General features: G+C 38.1%; 3 protein-coding genes across 3 annotated transcripts; all 3 read left to right on the forward strand.

The window, feature by feature from the left end:
* Positions 1-266: 266 nt before the first annotated feature.
* LOC123866915 (inducible metalloproteinase inhibitor protein-like) lies at positions 267-5,523 on the forward strand. The gene is made up of 4 exons (XM_045908696.1): positions 267-421; positions 2,905-3,099; positions 3,270-3,467; positions 5,401-5,523. The coding sequence occupies exons 1-4, from the start codon at positions 364-366 to the stop codon at positions 5,424-5,426; spliced, it is 477 nt and encodes a 158-aa protein (XP_045764652.1). The 5' UTR covers positions 267-363; the 3' UTR covers positions 5,427-5,523.
* A 1,075-nt stretch (positions 5,524-6,598) lies between these two features.
* Positions 6,599-14,354, forward strand: LOC123866909 (keratin-associated protein 4-6-like). Its single transcript, XM_045908687.1, has 6 exons — positions 6,599-6,806; positions 8,750-8,932; positions 9,935-10,135; positions 11,223-11,396; positions 11,994-12,212; positions 13,524-14,354. The coding sequence occupies exons 1-6, from the start codon at positions 6,740-6,742 to the stop codon at positions 13,547-13,549; spliced, it is 870 nt and encodes a 289-aa protein (XP_045764643.1). The 5' UTR covers positions 6,599-6,739; the 3' UTR covers positions 13,550-14,354.
* Positions 14,355-15,049: 695 nt separating this feature from the next.
* On the forward strand, positions 15,050-17,600 carry LOC123866914 (zinc finger matrin-type protein 2). The gene is made up of 3 exons (XM_045908695.1): positions 15,050-15,297; positions 16,142-16,383; positions 16,971-17,600. Exons 1-3 carry the CDS (start codon positions 15,183-15,185, stop codon positions 17,208-17,210), a joined length of 597 nt encoding a protein of 198 aa, XP_045764651.1. The 5' UTR covers positions 15,050-15,182; the 3' UTR covers positions 17,211-17,600.
* Positions 17,601-19,021: the final 1,421 nt, after the last annotated feature.

Consider the following 19,021-nt stretch of genomic DNA (forward strand, 5'->3'; position numbering starts at 1 on the left):
TAGTTCCTAAAGAAAGCGAACGCGCATCATGAAAAGTCCTCGTTCATATTATTATATAATATTATATTTTAGGTATTTTAACCACATCTAGCGTATTAGGATAGAACCATAGTAAGTATTAAGTGCCTACCTAAGTTAGGAAGATTCTTTCTCAGCAAAATACATATACCTTTACATAACAGTAACTACGGTTTATACCAGATGGCGCTTTAATAGGTAAAACCAGTAAAAATCAATAAAATATAGAATAAAATCACATCTTCGCTGAAACGCACTAATTCATCACTTGCAGCCAAAGAGTAGGTATATTTAACACTACAGCATCAATTACGAAATCATTCCGTATGGACATTTTGCCTCATAATGACGTACACACACATTATTAGTGTTTTATTACTTGTAGCTAGTTCTGCTATAACAGGTGAGATATTTGTTTTGTTATTTTTAGACAATACCTAGATACCTAATTATAAACGTAATGGTTGGTACGTTGGTTGTTGGTACCATGTTATCATAAATATACTAGCTTTTTTTATCGCTGGGGAACGCGTTTTCGCATCCTTCCACCGGGAGCCAGCCAGCCAGCCGTAAAGGGAGGGTATGTGAGAATACCCTCTTAACCCCAGCGGCGCTCTTGCACGTCACCTAGCGACTGGGTCACGGGAACACCGAGGCAACCAACCGCGACCCAGCCAGCGACATCCGCCGAGGCGGATCCTCCACGTCGCCTACGTCCCGGCCTTTGCCTTCATCCACTGTGACCTCTGCTAGTCACGACACACGCGGAGAAACCTACCCCCTGCCAGGTCAACAATATCACCGAAGAGAAATTGTTAGCTATGTTTCCGGGGCGCACCGGCCCGAATACTGCTCTTCCCCTCGGATGACTCCAAAAGGGATCAGCAGCACCAAGGCACACTGACTGGGAGGTTACCTGGTTGGCACCCCATAAGTATACTAATTGACCCGACAGACGTAGAGGGGTCTCCCCGTCACTCGCTCCATACAAACGTAGTTCCAATTTCATTTGAATATTAAGCAACCGAAGTCCATTAAATTTTGCAGACATATTCTAGAAACTAATATCTATGCCTGTGGTTTTCCAGATTTCTGTTAAAATATTCGGTTTCAAAGTTACGCGGTCTTAAAAATTCACATACAAATCTTTGAGCCCCTGTAATTTTTAAACTAAATATTTTTAGAAAAATCTAAAACACCACAGACACAGATATTAGTTTCTAGACTATGTCTGCAAAACTTCATGGACTTTGGTTGCTTAATATTCAAATGAAATTGGAACTACGATTGTGTGGAGTAAGTGACGGAGAGAGCCCTGTTAACTATGAATATTGAATTCGAATTGGTATAATTAATTAAAAAAAAATATTTCAAAAAAAAGTCTTTATTATTCTAATGCTTTATGATATATGTACATACTATCTCTATGTGTACGACATTCTTAGTTTTTTTTTTCTTGCGCGTATGTAAATAGTTTTGTTGTTGTTCCGACACGGGAACAGGCAACATATAACTGGCCATGTAAAAAACATGGGTTTTCAAGATTGATGCCTCAAACACTTAGCGACTGCCCTTGAGATTAAATAAATCTTAAGGGTCTCAATCGAGAGTACAAATGCTAGCCATACGTGAAATTGCAACTGCAATTAATCGATTTCCACATTATAATTGTTCCACGCAATTTTCTTAATTTTTTCTTTCATAATAACCCTTACAATTACAAACACAACAAATAAATAGACTAATTAACAGAATAAAACATATATATTCTAATTTCTAGTGTGTTAGTAAAGATTGTAAGTAGCTATATTATGTTGATACTTGATAGGCTTCAATATTTCCAAATCCATACCCATTATGCAGGTACGAAGGCCATTTTCCTACACAAACAACTTCTAGGTCTAGACCTAGCAAGTTGTTTATGCCGTATGTTGATAGTAAAATTAATCAGTAGGTACATTTCAGTCAGTTAATTCCTCTTTTTAAAATGTAATCTATGTAGATATCTAAATCTAAATAAGGAAATGGTGGGCCATCAAAGTTGTCAATTTTTGTAACGGTATGACCGACCAAAACATAATTTTTCTACGGAACCCTAAAAATGCGAGACCCGACGCGAACTTAGCCGGTTTTTTAAAAGTTGCAGTAACCATTTGCGTCGTATCCATTGATGTAGAAGGAATCTACCCCTTAGTCATACCGCATACTTGAAACGCAGTAAAAACCCGACATCGAGAACTAGCAGTTTTCCCATACGAAATATTAAGCAGGTAAATCCGCAACTTCGTCACAAAAGTGATCCCATGGGATTTTAAACACCGGACGAACTCACGGGCACGAACATGAATTTTCTATAGGTGGGTATTTCCTTTACATATTTGCACCAGACCAAACATAATATCATAAGGAAATAATAGTTACCAAAACATACCAACATAGTGGGAAACAAAACAAAGGTAAATTCTATTGAATTAGTCCGATTATGATTGAAGATTCCATATCCAGTCATAGTCCTTATAAGTAGACTTAGATACTGTTTTTAGAGTTCCGTATCTCCAAAGAAAAAAAGGAACTCTTATAGAACCATTTCGTTGTTTGTCCGTCTGTCAAGACCCTTCAAGGGAATCAAACCAATATTATAAGTATCTATATAGGGTACCTATTTCCTGTTGACCTAGAATCATGTTTAGCAGGTAGCAATGTCTTGAAGCACAAGTAAAGGGGAAAACCCGACAACCGTGAATTTGTGGTTACATCACAAAAAAGTAATTAAAGTGTTATTTCTTATACGATGGTACGGAATCTTTCGTGTACGAGTCCTACTCGCACTTAACCGGTTTTAGTAGATATACTTAAGCTTAAATTACTTAGAATCTGCTTTTTTAGCGGAGTTAACATGCGGTAGAAACGAAGTAATAGACGACTGTCCAGCAGACTGCCCCTACGACTATTGTCCCAAAGATGAATACCAGGACAAATTGCCGTGCCCAAAGCTAGAGGTCTGTCCGCCAGCGAAGTGCAAGTGCGCCTTTAATTACAGAATTCATGAGAATGGCACTTGCATCCCTACAACTGAGTGTCGTAAGTCCATATAATTTTTTAAACAATTTTACTGTGCCATAGAACTTAAAGCTAGCCTTATCTAATGACTGTACAATTAATCGTGCCCGCGTGGAATGGTGCCAAGAATACTGGCTGCATTTCCGCGCTGGACATCGACACTGGCTGATCCTAAGAGTTGCGTGTTTTAGCTCCTTTCGAATGTTCCCGTCCAAACGAAGAATACCAGTCATGTCCTCCGTACTGTCCATCGGATGATTGCAGCCAGGCATCTGCTTCGGGCATGTGTCCTTACGGGTTGATACTCGTCAACAGCTGTAGTCCACAGTGCAGGTGTATTGAACATTACTGGAGGAAGGATGGAGTTTGTGTTCCGTATGAGGAATGCCGTAAGTTCAAACTTAGACTTACGACCAAAAAAAAACTTGTTCCCCATAATCATATTACACCCCCTCGCTTTCTCTCTTTATCTGTAATACGCATTCCTTCATTTTAAGGGTCGTCACCTCTTTTACCCTTAAAAACACGTAATGATACACATACACGTCTTGGAACAATAGTGGAGTTGTCTTCCAAATCATTCTGCATATCTTTTTGAGTTATTCTTTACTAGGTGATACCCGCGACTTCATCCTCGTGTATGTAGTTTTTTAAAACTCCCGTTAGAACTTTGATTGTTGGTGATAAATAGTAGCCTATGTTGATCTCCAGAATGTAAAACTATCTTTTTACCTATAGCCCGCGACATTATCCACGTGGATTTAGGTTTTCAATAATCCCGTGGAAAAGAATTTGATAAAAATATTTTGAATTTGAATTTGTATTTGGGATGTAAGCTATATCTTTACGAAATTTCATCAAAATTGGTTAAGTGGAAGAGCCGTGAAAAGCTAGCAGACAGGCACAGATATTAGTATATGGAAGTATGATGGGCGCAGCACACAGCCGGGACATCATAATATTAGGGTCGCGTTTTTGAGTCAAAGTTTTGTGTCTAATACGAGAAAATTAAGAGACGAGTGGCCTAGTTGTGACAGGATCACGCTGGACAATATCGATAAGTATCTAACTGGACGGATGACCAACTTTGTGTGTCCGATTTTAGCATTTTCGAATTCGATTTCTTCGCGCCTCCTACAGCACGTTAGACCGTCGGCGTCGGTCCCGTTATTATAATATAATGGCCCCTATAATACGCGCTGTCCTAGTTTAGGGGCCAGGACTCCATGAAATGCGTGTATCTAAATTTGTGAAATAAAAAAAAATTAAAATCTTAATTCATTAAACCAAAGTCAAAATCTCGTTCCTTGTCGTGTCGTAGGCTCGTAGGTATACGAAGGAATCTAGGTACCAACCGCATTACTATCCTAAAAACCTCCTAGTATTACTTTCTGATTAATAGAAAATGGTCACGACCCTCAGCAATGAGGAATACGATCTACAGAAAGAGAAGAAAATGATTAAGTAGGTACCTACTTACGCATATACACTACAGAACGCGACGTCAACAGCGCGGCTACAGCCGCCACGCTCGGTTCCATAGTTGAGCTACCTAATTACGTAGAAGTCATTGCCACGATGCGTGGCGTCGCTGACCTCGCGCCTTGTTGTAGTGCGCTCTACACAAATGTAATTTTGCTCTTATTTAAATATTTAACCAATTGAACTCATTGAAATTTTGTAGACACGTTATAAAAACTAATATCTGTGTCTATGGTTTGCCAGATTTTCGTTAAACATTTAATTTCAAATGTTACACGGAGTCAAAGATTTATACATGCAAATCTTTGATCTCATGTAACTCTAAAACAAGATATATTTACGAAATTCTGGCAAAGCTACACAGGTATTAGTTTCTAGGAAGTGTACTTAGCTACAAAGTTTCATTGAGTTTGATTGGTTAGAAGTGTTCAGAAAGCCAAGCTACGTTTGTATGGAGCAAGTGAGTCAAGTGACGGAGAGACCGCCGTGTCTAATCTTCACTATTTACTGAGTAGGTAGGTACTTAGGTAGCTATTTCTGAAGGTAAATCTAAACTGTCTGAAAGCAATGATGTCGTCTGAAATGGAACATAATATTTGCTTATCTACCTTCCTACTTACTACTTATTAGTTGCAACTAGCTTTTGCCCGCGACTTCGTCCGCATGGATTTCGATTTTTTAATAATTCCTTTGATGGTGATGATTCACCAAATTAATAAGCTCGTCTCCAACATGCAACCTATCTCCAAAAGTCAAGATCAGTTCAGCTGTTGAGCTATGATAATGTAGCTAACAGACAAATAGACTCGTACGAACATTAATTGTTTGTTCTTTTTTCAGCAAATGTAGCTGAACATATTAACTGAAGCCAAAACGTTAAATGATTCTTAGATATCATCCAGATGATCCAGTATAAACGTATAACATATAGTGAATGAAATAAAAACTAACAAAAAAAATTTATTGAAGAGTATTATTTTATATCTACCTAAGCTACTAACTACTAGTATTAATCAGTGTAAGTACGAGGTTTTAATCAGCATCTCTATTTCAGTTCGCACAAATTCTTTAACATGTTTCTGTTTGTTTTACCGGTTAGAAATAAATTTTTTAGCGGCAAGCAGTTCGAACTAGGAACGAGGAAACAAATCACTAACTAGATACCTAAGGTGCCCACGCACTTGAACTGAACTGCAGCTGAACTGCGCGTCGCGGCAGCGCTCCGCACGATATTCTCCCCGCCGCGACGCGCGTACCGCGTGGCGCGTCACTGCCGCGCGTCGCGGCTGGAGAGAATATCGTGCGGGGCGCTGCCGCGACGCGCAGATCAGCTGCAGTTCAGTTCAAGTGCGTGGGCACCTCTACTCGTACCTACATGTCCGTGGAATTTCAACTACAAACAGGTGGAGACCTTGACTTTGCCTTGCGGTGAGTACAAAGGTGAAGGAAGGAATCAGATCAAAACTTCTTAAGCACGTTCTCCGAAATACTCGTAAATATCCACTTACAGACACACTGGAGAACATCATCCAGCGCTGCTCCACTCATGCCTACCCGGGTTGACCGAGAGATCTTTTCGACCCCCCTGCCCCGACTGTCACATGGTGTTTCATGTAACACTGCAGGTACTAAATTCGGACCGCGATAACTTTAAAAATACTTATTATAAAAATTGCATTAAACGCCATAAGATTTTAAAAATATCTAGATTTTTAGGTGTTAAACAAATTCTGATCAGATTCGCTTCTAATTTAAACCTGATCTCCAAATTAATTTAAAATATGTGTTACCTAGAAATTAAAATTATTGTTATCTTTTGGTCTCTATGTTAGGTACAAGAATTAAATTAATGGTCGTTTAATTATAGCTATCTACTTACGTAAAACAAAATATTCGACCCACGTTCAACCTATTAGATGTAAAATCCATCTCGTGATTAAATTTAGCTATACCTACCTAAAGTATTTGGAAAAAAATGACTAGAACATATTATTATTTAAATAGGTAAGAAAATAATATGACGTCATCCTGAAAAACACCTGCTGTGTAAATAAAAGCACCTGTTAAAAATGTCTGTGCCCCATTCCAACTAATAAACGATCACTATAAAAGATGATGTTCAGGTAAATAAAAAATATTAGTTAAATTTTATCATTCCTAGTCGTGCACAAGCAAGAAGATGACGCGTTATTTTGTTATAACATTTATCGCAGCTACAAGCATTTTCCTTATAAGCTCTACAAAAGGTATTTTACATATTGTTATCTTTTATTTACACAGACAAAGCCAAATACCAAAACGTTTAATAATTTTTACGAGCTTTTTATAAAGTGTCTTTTCAATAACAACTTACGTAGATATGTTATTGCAGAAACAATCACATGGTGTAGAAATAGGATACGATTATGTTTCAGTATTCAGCCGTTATTCACATCCTTATTCAAGAGCATATTATTATTTACTAGCTGATGCCCGCAGCTTCGCCCGCGTGGATTTAGGTTTTTAAAAATACCGTGGGAACTATTTATTTCCCAGGACAAAAGTAGCCTCTTCGTAATAGCTCATCCCCGGGATGCAACTTGTTTCTGTACCACGTAAAAACATTTAAACGGATGATCCTTTAAAAATCCCGAGGGATCACTAGTCAATTAAACTGCATAATCGTACAAGATTATGTAGTTTGATTGGCATAATAGCCATTTTCAAATTTTTGTAGTTGTTATAGTGGAAATAGAAATAAATACACATTAAATTAATGAAATACAAACACATAGCAACTGAGCAACGGATTGATGTGATTGAGGACATATTATGTTAGGTAGGTACATTTGATTCCGGAAAATCAATGAGTTCCCACGGGATTTTTAAAACCTAAATCCTCGCGGACAAAGTTGCGGGCATCAGTAAATAAAAGATCTGACAATAGAGATCAACGAACGTTGCGTAGATAAGCGCCGTGGGTCAATGCCGCGTGGTAAGCGGGGCATTAACCCCGAGTTTTGTACGCTATACATACATACTTTGAAAAATACTAAATCACTACAAGTATTTAAAACAAATAGTTATTGGTATTGGATTGTGTTTAGGTAGCATAGTAGCGCTAAGTTTTTGCTAGCGTATTATTTACACCATGTATAACATGACTCCTTATAGTCTCTGGTAAAAAAACTGGTTACGACTAGGTACGACACAACCACTACTAACGTAAAATATCATCATCATCATGCGTCGGTAATGATCGAAAATTACCTTGATTGCTAATAATTAATTAATATAATTAATTATAACTTAATTTATCACGAGGTCAATTATAATAAAAGTTTACCTATACCTACCTACCTACATAATTAAATTACTTTACATTTTTATTTGTATGATTCATAAAGAATGTGCATTATAATAGTTAATAATAATTATTACCAGTGTACCTACGTATTATTCGAAACACAAGTAAAAGTTTCCACAGGTATAACAGAATTTCAAAAATGGATAAAAAATTATGTAAGTATGTTCTGTCCTACCTTAGTACAATATCAACGTAAAGATAAGCCATTTTATTACCCTGTGAAACAATTAACCGTTTGATTACCGTAATATTAATGAGGTTACTAAAAATGAAGTCGTTTAGGTATGCATGAATTAATCTAATATACCTACCTATTCAGAGCGAAACAAAGTATGTTTATTCAATTGAAGTCCTAAAATAAGGAAAGCCTTAACATGTTTTAGGGCTTCCTCAAATATTTAGTTTTAGTTTTCGGGGAAAAATAATTAAGTATTTACAGAAAAATTAAAAATGCTTTAAGTTAAATTAAAAAAAATACAAATTGTTGCTATAGCGTGTGTGATCAGGCCCTTAATACTAGTGTGTCGGGACCTTAGCGCCTATGCGCATGCGTGAAAGCCGCGCGAGCCTGCATGCAGTTGCTAATTGCTATACTATGCTATGGTCTTTGGTCGGCGCTTGCGGCAGTCGTCAGCTAGCGTAGGTACACGCCGCTTCTCCCTGGCGTTCCCGCGTAAATATTATGTACCCGATTCCTAATTTGTGTTTTGTTAGAGTTTAGAGTCAATAAAGGCTTGTAAACCGAATACTTGGACTCATTACTGCACCCCAAACCCCATATTGTAAATATAGTTCATTTGTTAAATATTCATAAGTATCATAAAACAATAATATTTCCTATAGCAACTTGTGGGAGTTGTGGACCAAATGAAGTAGAAAGAGAGCAGACGGACTGCACGTCTGACTGCTGCCCCGAGCCGGCGGACCAGCCCTCCGCCTGCCCTGATCCCTGTGCGTCGCCTTGCAAATGCGATGTTATGTATCTGAGAGCTCCAAATGGAACGTGTATAAGGGGAAGGGATTGCCGTAAGTGTAAACCAATACAAAGGTAAATTAAGCGGTCAACCTACCCAAGAAGCTTTTTTTAACCGACTTCCAAAAAGGAGGTGGTTCTCAACTCGGTCCTTTTTTTATGTATATACTAGCGACCCGCCCCGGCTTCGCATGGGTGGACATTTAATTTTTCTATTTTCTGGGATAAAATATAGCCTATACGGATTCGGAAGAATCCCTCTAAGTAATGGTAAAAGAAATTTTGAAATCGGTCCAGTAGTTTTTGAGCCTATTCAATACAAACATACAAAAATACAAAGGTTTCCTCTTTATAATAATTAGTATAGATAATATGTATATCGATGTTTTGGAGGTTTTTGGACCGATTTGCAATTTCTTTTTTAAACCAACAGCAGAAGTTTCCATAACAATTTCTGAATCCAATGCCTTAATCTTGATGCTGCAGGGTTACTGTCCGCCTAAGTTTTCAAGATTCATGAAGGCGGAAATAGGCGTGCTGGTTCGGAACGATGTTTCTACTTTAGAAAGTACCTCGTTACGTGTTCCTTAGTTAATTTTCAAAATTCTAGTTTACTAGGTACCTTCTATAACTTTGTTATGTGTCTCTATTATTTTTACGCGTCCCATCTTAGACCACATCATCACTTTCTATCAGGTATGATTGCGCTCAAGTGGTACCTATAATGAATTTAAAAGAAATCTACGAGTATGTAGTACTATCCATAGTGCGCTCAATCTTCAGGCTGCGTCATACCTACCTTGCCAGTAGATCTGATTGCACCCAAGTGCTAATCAATAAAAGAGAAAAATATATGTATTTCTACGTATATCTAACTATCTACTTCAGATCACCCGAGCAGTGCCAGCGCAGATTAATTAAGACATAATTAAATAATTATTTTACTTCAATAAATAAAAAGTCATTTTTATCTGCGAGTATAAAGGTACCCAAGTATAAGTAGAGTAAATATATCTTTTTTAATTAATAAGCTAATTTTAATACTTATTTTGCAGCTTCCATCCCGTGCGGTAAAAATGAACAGTTTGATATCTGCCCGGTCTGTTCAGAGCAATGTTCCAATGCGTCACCTGATGGGCGGCGTTGCAGAACTGTGGGTAGAATAGGAGTCACTGTGATATGCCGACCGGCGTGCCGCTGCATCGATCAATACTGGAGGAACGACAAAAATGAATGCGTGTGTTACGATGAGTGCCGTAAGTAAACAAGGGCAACAAACATGGCAGCAACGCGGCACCGAGACGCAGACCACGTCCAGAAAGTATAGTGGTCCAAGATCCCAGCGTCGCCAGACTTACTTATTTCCCGAGAAATGAAATGTGTGTGATGATAGAGTGTACGCATATTTACTAGCTTGTGCCGAGGGCCAATATATAGATATCAACTTCTAAAGGTACGTAAAAGCATTACTCACTTTTCTTAAAGTCTGAGTGATGTTTTTATGTATATTTCCTGAATATCATAATAAATAAAAATTACGACTCAGACGTTTTAGTAAGATTAATATGTTATTTTTTCGTAGTTAGCACACACTTAACAGCAATAGTAAGTACACACTTTACACTACTCTATCCCACACATTTTGTTTTTCCGAAAATAAGTAAGGTCTGGCGGTTTCGGGATCTTGCTCCATAAAGTATCGTCACATCAAGAAAATAATTTTATAGTTTCTTGACGCGGCGATGCCTAATTGCACCTCGCCAGTCTCCAACTCCGTTATCGTACTCACCGACTGGAGGATTGTCCGGCGGCGCACCAAATCCGCTGATCAAAATTTTGCTTTTGACCGGACACGCTCCTCCAATTTGGAAGGTCAGGGTTGGATCTCTAATTTATCGGAGTTACGTATGTGCGTTTTAAGCAATGGAATATCACTTGCTTTAACCGTGAAGGAAACGGTAAAACCTGCATGCCTGAGTGCTCCATACTGTTCTCGAAAGTGTGTAAGGTCTGTTAATCCGCACTTGCCCACGTGTGGACTATGGCCAAACCCTACTCATACTGAGAGGAGACTCGTGCTTTGTAATGCGTCGGTGATGGGTTGATCACGATGATGATGATTGGGTGTCCGAGCCAAACCAGTTTCATATATTATATCTCTACCTACGTTTCTGTGCTGAACAGCGAAGTTGATTCGTTTGTGTCAGCGCGTGCTCCACAGCTCTCTCATTTTAATTCTGATTAGATTACAATATTATCTTGTTGGAAAAAGAAGCCTAATATACTAATTAATCGATGCCTAAACCTAATGTTTACTTATCACCCAACGTTTATTACTTATAGCTATTTGTGGGCCAAATGAAGTAGAAAGAGAGCAGACGGACTGCACGTCTGACTGCTGCCCCGAGCCGGCGGACCAGCCCTCCGCCTGCCCTGATCCCTGTGCGTCGCCTTGCAAATGCGGTTTTAACTTTCTGAGATCTGCTGACGGAACATGTATAAGGAGTAGTGATTGCCGTAAGTGTAGAACCACAGAAATCAGGATAGGTAGACCAAAACACAGGTAAAGAATCAGTAAGTACCGTAAGAGAAAGATCACCCTATTCAAAATACTTTTAAGGGTGCCGTACCAAAGGGTGCCAACAGGAGTCGAGAGCCTATTACCAAGCCTCTGCTGTCCGTCCGTCTGTCTGTTTAAAGGCTGTATCTCATGAACCGTAGGTAGTAGATAGAGAATTGACATTTTTACAAAGCGTGTGTTTCAATGGTTACTTTACAACAACTAATAAAACAAATAATAAATTAATAAAAACAACAAATAATTAAAAACCAAGATGGTGAATTTCAAAATGACCATTGTTCTGCTCGTTCTGTAATTTGTAAATTACTATGTATATAGATACCTACTTAGTTAGTTTATTAGGTACTTACCTAGATAGATACTATCATTTCGTGCTCATACAGTTATGATTATCAAATAAATAAAAAATCTACTTAAGTAAAACATGCTTAGGTATCTGCAACTTGCGAGTAAGTAGGTACCTACCTATTTAAGTATAAGTAGGTAGATAGATATTTTTCAGTGATAAACTAATTTAAGTAATTAATTCACAGCTTCCATTCCGTGCGGTGAAAACGAACAATTTGACCCTTGTCCGGTCACTAGCAGCCCATTCTGTTCAGAGCAATGTTCCAAGGCGTCACCTGATGGCCAGCGTTGCAGAGTTGTGGGTAGAATAGGCATCACGGTGCCATGTCGACCGGCGTGCCGCTGCATCGATAACTACTGGAGGAGCAACTACACTAATAAATGCGTGCCATATGATAAGTGCTGTAAGTTAATAATTATTACAAAAAAAAACGGTCAAGTGCGAGTCGGACTCGCACACGAAAGGTTCCGTACCATCTTGCATCGTAAAAGAAATAACATTTTAATTTTCCTGAATTTTCATGGCGGCCATTTTGAAAGTTTTGTTTGTTTTGTTTTGTTTGTTGATATAGCGACAATAGAAATACACATTCTGTGAAAATTTCAACTCTCTACCTAAAATTACGGTTTATGAGATACGAGACAGACGGACGGACGGATGGACGGACCGGCCGGACGAACAGCTGAAGCTTAATAATTAGGTCCCTTTGGCAGACCTTGGGATGGAACAAGCAAAATACGCGATAGTAGCGCGTTGCGATGGCAACGAGTTTCAGCGGCTACTAGAAGTTGCAATACAAAAGAACTGTGTGCAGGCGTTCCTGATACGAACCACTAATGCGTGGAAAGCCCTACCGCCGACCGGGCTTCCTGCCACATTAGATTAGGTATAACTTAGACTTCAGGCTTCAAGGCAAGAGTGAATAGACATGTTGCCTAGCAAGAACACTCCAACCTAGAACTCATCATAGATTTTTACTAAACACTAGATGACGCCCGCGGCTTCGCCTGCGTGGATTTAGGTTTTTAAAAATCCCGAGGCTACTGTTTGATTTTCCGGGATAAAAAGTTGCCCATGTCAATAATTACAGGGACGCAAGCTACCTCGGTACCAAATTTCATACAAATCGGTTAAGCGAATTGGTCTGTAGGAATCCCGTGGGAACTCTTTGATTTTCCGGGATAAAAAGTAGTGCGTGGTCCTTCCCCGGGGATGTAATCCAAGTCTGTACCAAATTTCATTACAATCGGTTGGGCCGTGAAAACGTAGCAGACAGACAGACGGAATACATTCGCATTTACCTATAATATTAGTATGGATATGGATACATTATATATGGATGATTGCCGTCAAGCACGGGTCAATCTTCTTGGAATAAAAAAAGGTGTTCACAATCCGAAGCACATTAGAGGCTGACGCGTTCTGACGCCGTGCACCTGCAATCGCACGCCTGAGTGTTCGTGAAGAACGGAGGCATGTAGCTACCCAGGATTGCCAGCAATTGCCAGGCCTTAAAAAAAGCCGGAATCGGCTCTATACTATTTGGCCGCACATTTTGCCCTAAAAGCCGGACATTCTAAGTCAAACTTAATTTTTCAAAGTTTTATAGGTACCTACCTACTAGCTTTTTAGCTAATAATTTGTAATACCTAGTAAAAAAAAACTTGGTTACGCATTTTAATTGTTTAATAGCATTCATTTATCTCATTTTCAGCTCAGTCCCAGACAACTTGCGACTAAGTACGAATCATCTAATTACTTAACTAATTAGATAACTACTAAGTTCATCTCTAGATAATTAAAATTATTTTTAATGTTTAATATGTAGTTAAATGCTTGTAGATATACCTATTATTTTGTTAATTTAATTGTTTTATGGTACAAAAATAAGTACGTTATCGTAGATAGGTACGTAAGATACAGAAGATACAAAACGCACGAGAGTAGAAGCGATAGCGCCGCGCTCTACAAACTGTGACCCAAATGCGTTAGTTATATACATAATATAATATACCATATTATTGTACTAAATGTTCGTATAATCTTTTTTTTTACATCTTGTAAAATTTCTTCCGTTAAATTCAAATGACTGTATTTTCATGTGGTGTCGGTAGTTAATAAAAATTGTCTAATAATAATGTTTAACTAATATATTAAACCGAACACTTTTAAGTAATATTTTTTATGTAAACCTGCGAAGATGATACTGCCACTAGCGGAATTAGAATACCATAAGCCTACTTTGTCGAATTAGTTTATAAATTGCGAAAACCCAAATTAAATTTGAATTTCGCGGTTAGACCCGTTTAGTGCAATGACTAATGAGTGAGGAGGAGTCAGGGAGGAGTAGGTAAGGAGCACGATTTCCACAGCAAAGCACTCATCGACACAACAGTAACCACAGAATAATAACTCACAATTCACAGCAAAATTAGAATATTCTCTTTGACTCAATCATAAAAATTGACACATACCTATTGTCTTTAGTAACCGAATGAAGTCTTTTAATTATTATAAATAAAAACGATAAAAACAAATTTCTGTGTTTCTGTTCTTTTATTATTCAATTTCAAAGATAAAAAGTTAGATGAACCATAGAACCCTAGCAGAGCTGATCGATTGGTTATGTTGGCAGTATTGTCTTTCTGTCAGGCTGAGTGTTTTAATAATGGTGTTGGAGCATGCCATAAATAATTATAATTATTTCTGATTTTGTATGGAAGCCCCGGCTCTACAAACCTACTCTTTGTATCAATGTTATCTTTTTTTTTCTCTTGTCTGGCTTTACAAAGATTAGCCAATGTCAAGTTTGTAGTTATTTAGAAGTTAGGGGAACTATATAAGTATGGACTTCGTCTGTGCCGGCGCTCACCGACATACGCGCGGTGCCCCTTTAGAGCGCTTCCCAGTCAGTTCCAGCATGGTTCCAGCACCAAAAAACACCAGTGAAACGAAACACAAAACCAGCCACTTTTAACAAAAAAAAAAACACTCCAAAAAGGCACAACACGCGCGCCAGCAAACGCTAACACAGACGAAGTCCATCAATGTTATCATAGACTAGGATGTTATTGATCATAGAGTAGGATGTTATTGGATGGTTATTGGTCTGTAGGTACTTCGTGTGTAATCAAGAGCATAGATAATATACTAATAACGGGTAATCAAGAGGCTCAAAAAGGCTGAGCCCAGAGCCGTAAAACCAGTAAAAAAAAAGACACCAATTCTCCATTGTATGCTTGCATAGACAATTTTTGTATGTCAATAGAATCCTCAATCCATATTTATAATTTTTATTAACTTTAACACAATATTAATATAACAAGATAAGTTGCATCCTTAAAAGCAAAAAAATCGATATAACGCATCCATCATGAGTATGAGACCGGAGGACCATCGGCGAAAATGGGATAAAGATGAATTCGAACGAATTGCTGAGGAAAGAATAAAAGCAGAGTTAGACGAAGAGGAAAGGTCAAAAAAGAAAGGTAGGATATGATTTCCCATGATATCAGCTTACTGCTATCTTTTTTATATCAGAATCTAACCAGCCAGCCAGCCGTAGAGGGAGGGTATGTGGGACTCGCCGGCCGAGAGGCGACCAAAATACTAAGTCTTAGCGGCGCTCTTGCGCATCGCCTAGCGACTGGGTCACGGGAACACCGAAGCAACCAACCGCGACTCAGCCAGAGTCGCCGAGGCGGATCCTCCACCGGGAACCCACTCCCGAGATTCCCTCTCTGCATGTCTGAGGCGCACCAATGAAGTGCGCCTCCCGACCCGGGGACTCAACTCAACGGGTGACAACAGACCGATCGCCCAGAGCCCCCGCCAGGGGGCAGGTGGCGATCCCATCCCACGTTGCCTGTGCCCCGTCCTTCGTCTTCATCCACTGTGCCCTCTGCTAGTTAGAGGGGCACGCGGAGATACCTTCCCCTCTGCCAGGTCATTATCCCCGAAGAGAAATTGCTAGCCATGTTATTGAGGCGCACCAGCCTGAATACTGCTCTTCTTCTCGGATGATTTCAAAAGGGACCAGCAGCACCCAGACATACTGGGAGGTTACCTGGCTGGCACCTCATCTTACTGCTACATGCTCTACCTGCTTTAACTTTAAAATTTTTCATCTAAATGGCCTAATATTTTATTAAAAAAATAGTGCATATTAATTAATTATTAATTACATCATTTAAAAATATGATTTATATAATAATAAATATAACAATAATAATAAATAATAAATATATATAACATGTAATGAATCATTACAAAATTAGGGTACCATTTTCACTCTAATAATAATTTTAAATATTTATTTATGACTGTTTTCAGCTCCACCCATTAAAAGAGAACTCCTGAAACAACGTGAATACAAAGTTGATTTGGACTCAAAATTGGGTAAAAGTGTAGTGATAACTAAGAACACTCCTACCTCACAATCGGGGGGCTACTACTGCAATGTATGTGACTGCGTTGTTAAAGATTCCATTAACTTCTTGGACCATATCAATGGAAAAAAACACCAAAGAAATCTTGGTATGTCAATGAAAATCGAGAGGAGTACATTAGATCAGGTGACTTTTCTAAATTAACTTAATAACAACGAAAGAATGCAATAATATGTGGCCTGTTACACCTGTAAGTTTTACTCACGTAAGTAACTTATCTACATAAGTTGACGACAAATTTACTAAGGTAAATGACACTTATAAAGAGTGTTTACATTAGTAAATTTGTTGTAAGTTAATCATGTAAGCTACTTATGTGAGTAAAACTTACAGGTGCAATTCCGGCCAAATGTGTGGTTGGTTAAAAAGTTTATTAAAAGATTTGATGTTCTAGCTTAAGATCATGTTCTCTTAGTCCAGATTGCTCTTTATCAACAATATTATCTTGATAACATACTTAACCAACAATGTATGCTTGCATAATATAGAACCAGATCCCTGGTAGCAATAGTTTGATACTGATTGGTGTGGGGAAATACACTAATGTTATCTTATACCTATTATCTGTCTCTTTATGTGAAAGCTCATAAGATAATATGGCAATTTTACCCACACAGATCGGTACAGACCCGCACCAATCTGTCAGTACTGAAAACCTTATTATACCAACCTCCACTTGCTACAGAATATTTATGACATTTAATACTTTCAAGGTAAAAGCAAGATTTGCATTGAACAAACGAAAATTAGAAGAAAAGAAGGACGAGTATGAACTCGACACTAGGCTAAAGGAGGCTGCAGAGGAGGAAGCTCGTCTGAAGGAACTGCGTCGCGAAAGACGTCGGGATAAGAAGCGCAAGCTACAAGAAACTGAAGATACTGATGATGGTCCTGCTCAATCAGAGTTAGCACAAATAATGGGCTTTTCTGGTTTTGGTGCATCTAAAAAGTAGCAATTTATTCTTAGCGTGCTATCAAAACATGCAGTATAGTTAGATTATTCTTCTGTTTACTGCATAGTGAAATCGTTTCTATACTAGAAAAATCAATATGGTTAACCAGACTGTGCATTATAATATACCTAGTGTAAATATTATAATTACATGATTTTGTTTGACTACTATGTAATATAAGTATACCTAATATTAATCATAATATGTATGTAAATAAACCTCAACTCATTTGGAAATGAAAAGCATGCCTACTAGGTATTACACTTATTATCACTATTATCTTATGTTAGTACCTAATCATATTTTATGTAAGTAAATTAACTGACTTAAAAAAGAAAAACTACTCTTAATTTTTTTATGAAATAATAATTCAAATTCAAACGGATTTATTCAAATAGACTTTTGAATCGTCAAAATAATTTACCACTGGTTCGGAATGCCGTTCCTACCGAGAAGAACCAGCAAGAAACTCGGCGGTTACTCTTGTCAATTGTTCAATTTACAATAATATTCCATACTATACAAGCAATTGCAGCTCCGTGCATTGCTGGTCTATGCTGGCTAATCTATACATATTAAAATTAAAGTATCTTTGTTTGTTACTACCCCTTCTAATGTGTGCACTACAATGGCAAGGTTGTAAAGGAAAGTTTTTGAACTAAATTATAGTATTTGAGACAATGATTTTCTTTTATTAGCTGCAGTCCCAGGTGTGAGGTTCAGTTATGTTGAATGTGAATTTTAAAATACAAATATTTAAGGAATTGTTCTAAATTATGGTAAAGACCACATTGAAATCCGACAGTGTGATTATTTATTATCAAACGCTTCATTCGAAGTGACTGTTCACTTGAGCGGTTGTCTCGTTTTTAGGGTTCCGTAACCAAAGAGTAAAAACGCAGCCCTATTAATGTCACTGCTGTCTGTCCGTTTGTCGGTCGTCCGCGTGTCAGGTATCTAGCTCTAGACTAGTATTTGGTGTAGAACGTTGACCCAAAACCAACTATTATATTAATTATAACATTTTTGAGGGGGGCTCCCATATATGAAAAAGGTACCGGAAAAAAAAATCTTACCCTAGCATGTGGGATATCATTGTTTAGAGCTCATTGAGTAGAGTACGAATATATTTTTTATTTATTATAATCTTAAAAAATATGGAGGGGCTTTCAAACTTGTCAGTTTTAGACCATTTTTGGTGCTGGGGGCTATCTCAAAAACTATATGTCGGTATATTATGTAGGTACCTACCGTATACTGTATTTAAACAACAAATACTGAAAACAACAATGCCCTGTTGCCAAGCGATTTAGTGTTCCGGTAGGTACCAATGCCGTCTAGAAACCAAAGGGGTGTGGGTTTAATGAAAACAGCCACACCCCTCGCAGGTTAGCCCGCTTCCGTCTTAGACTGCATCATTATTGATGACTTTGATGGTTTTGTACCACAGTTGAACCTACATCTAAATTCAGAGCCAGAGTACAGTGTATGCATCACTATTGTGCGCCGTGAAGCATAACAAAGGTTACCATTGATCATTGTATGACGGTACAAACACGACATACTTAGGTAGTACTTACCATATCCGCAACATGCATTTAATTTAGTAGATACCTAGGTAGGTACAGTCGCTACCACAATTATCTATAATAAAAAATAAAATAACAGTTCCCTCCAGTAACGCGTGGGACTGCAGTTATTTTTTTTACACTTTGCAGTTGTACTTACCTAGGTACTCTTTGTTCAAATATGAAATATCGCTTTATAGTTTGAGATCAAATATTACAACATCCATGGTCTATCCATCGATC

This window comes from Maniola jurtina, chromosome 7 (assembly GCF_905333055.1).
Source record: "Maniola jurtina chromosome 7, ilManJurt1.1, whole genome shotgun sequence".
Classification (NCBI taxonomy): domain Eukaryota; kingdom Metazoa; phylum Arthropoda; class Insecta; order Lepidoptera; family Nymphalidae; genus Maniola; species Maniola jurtina.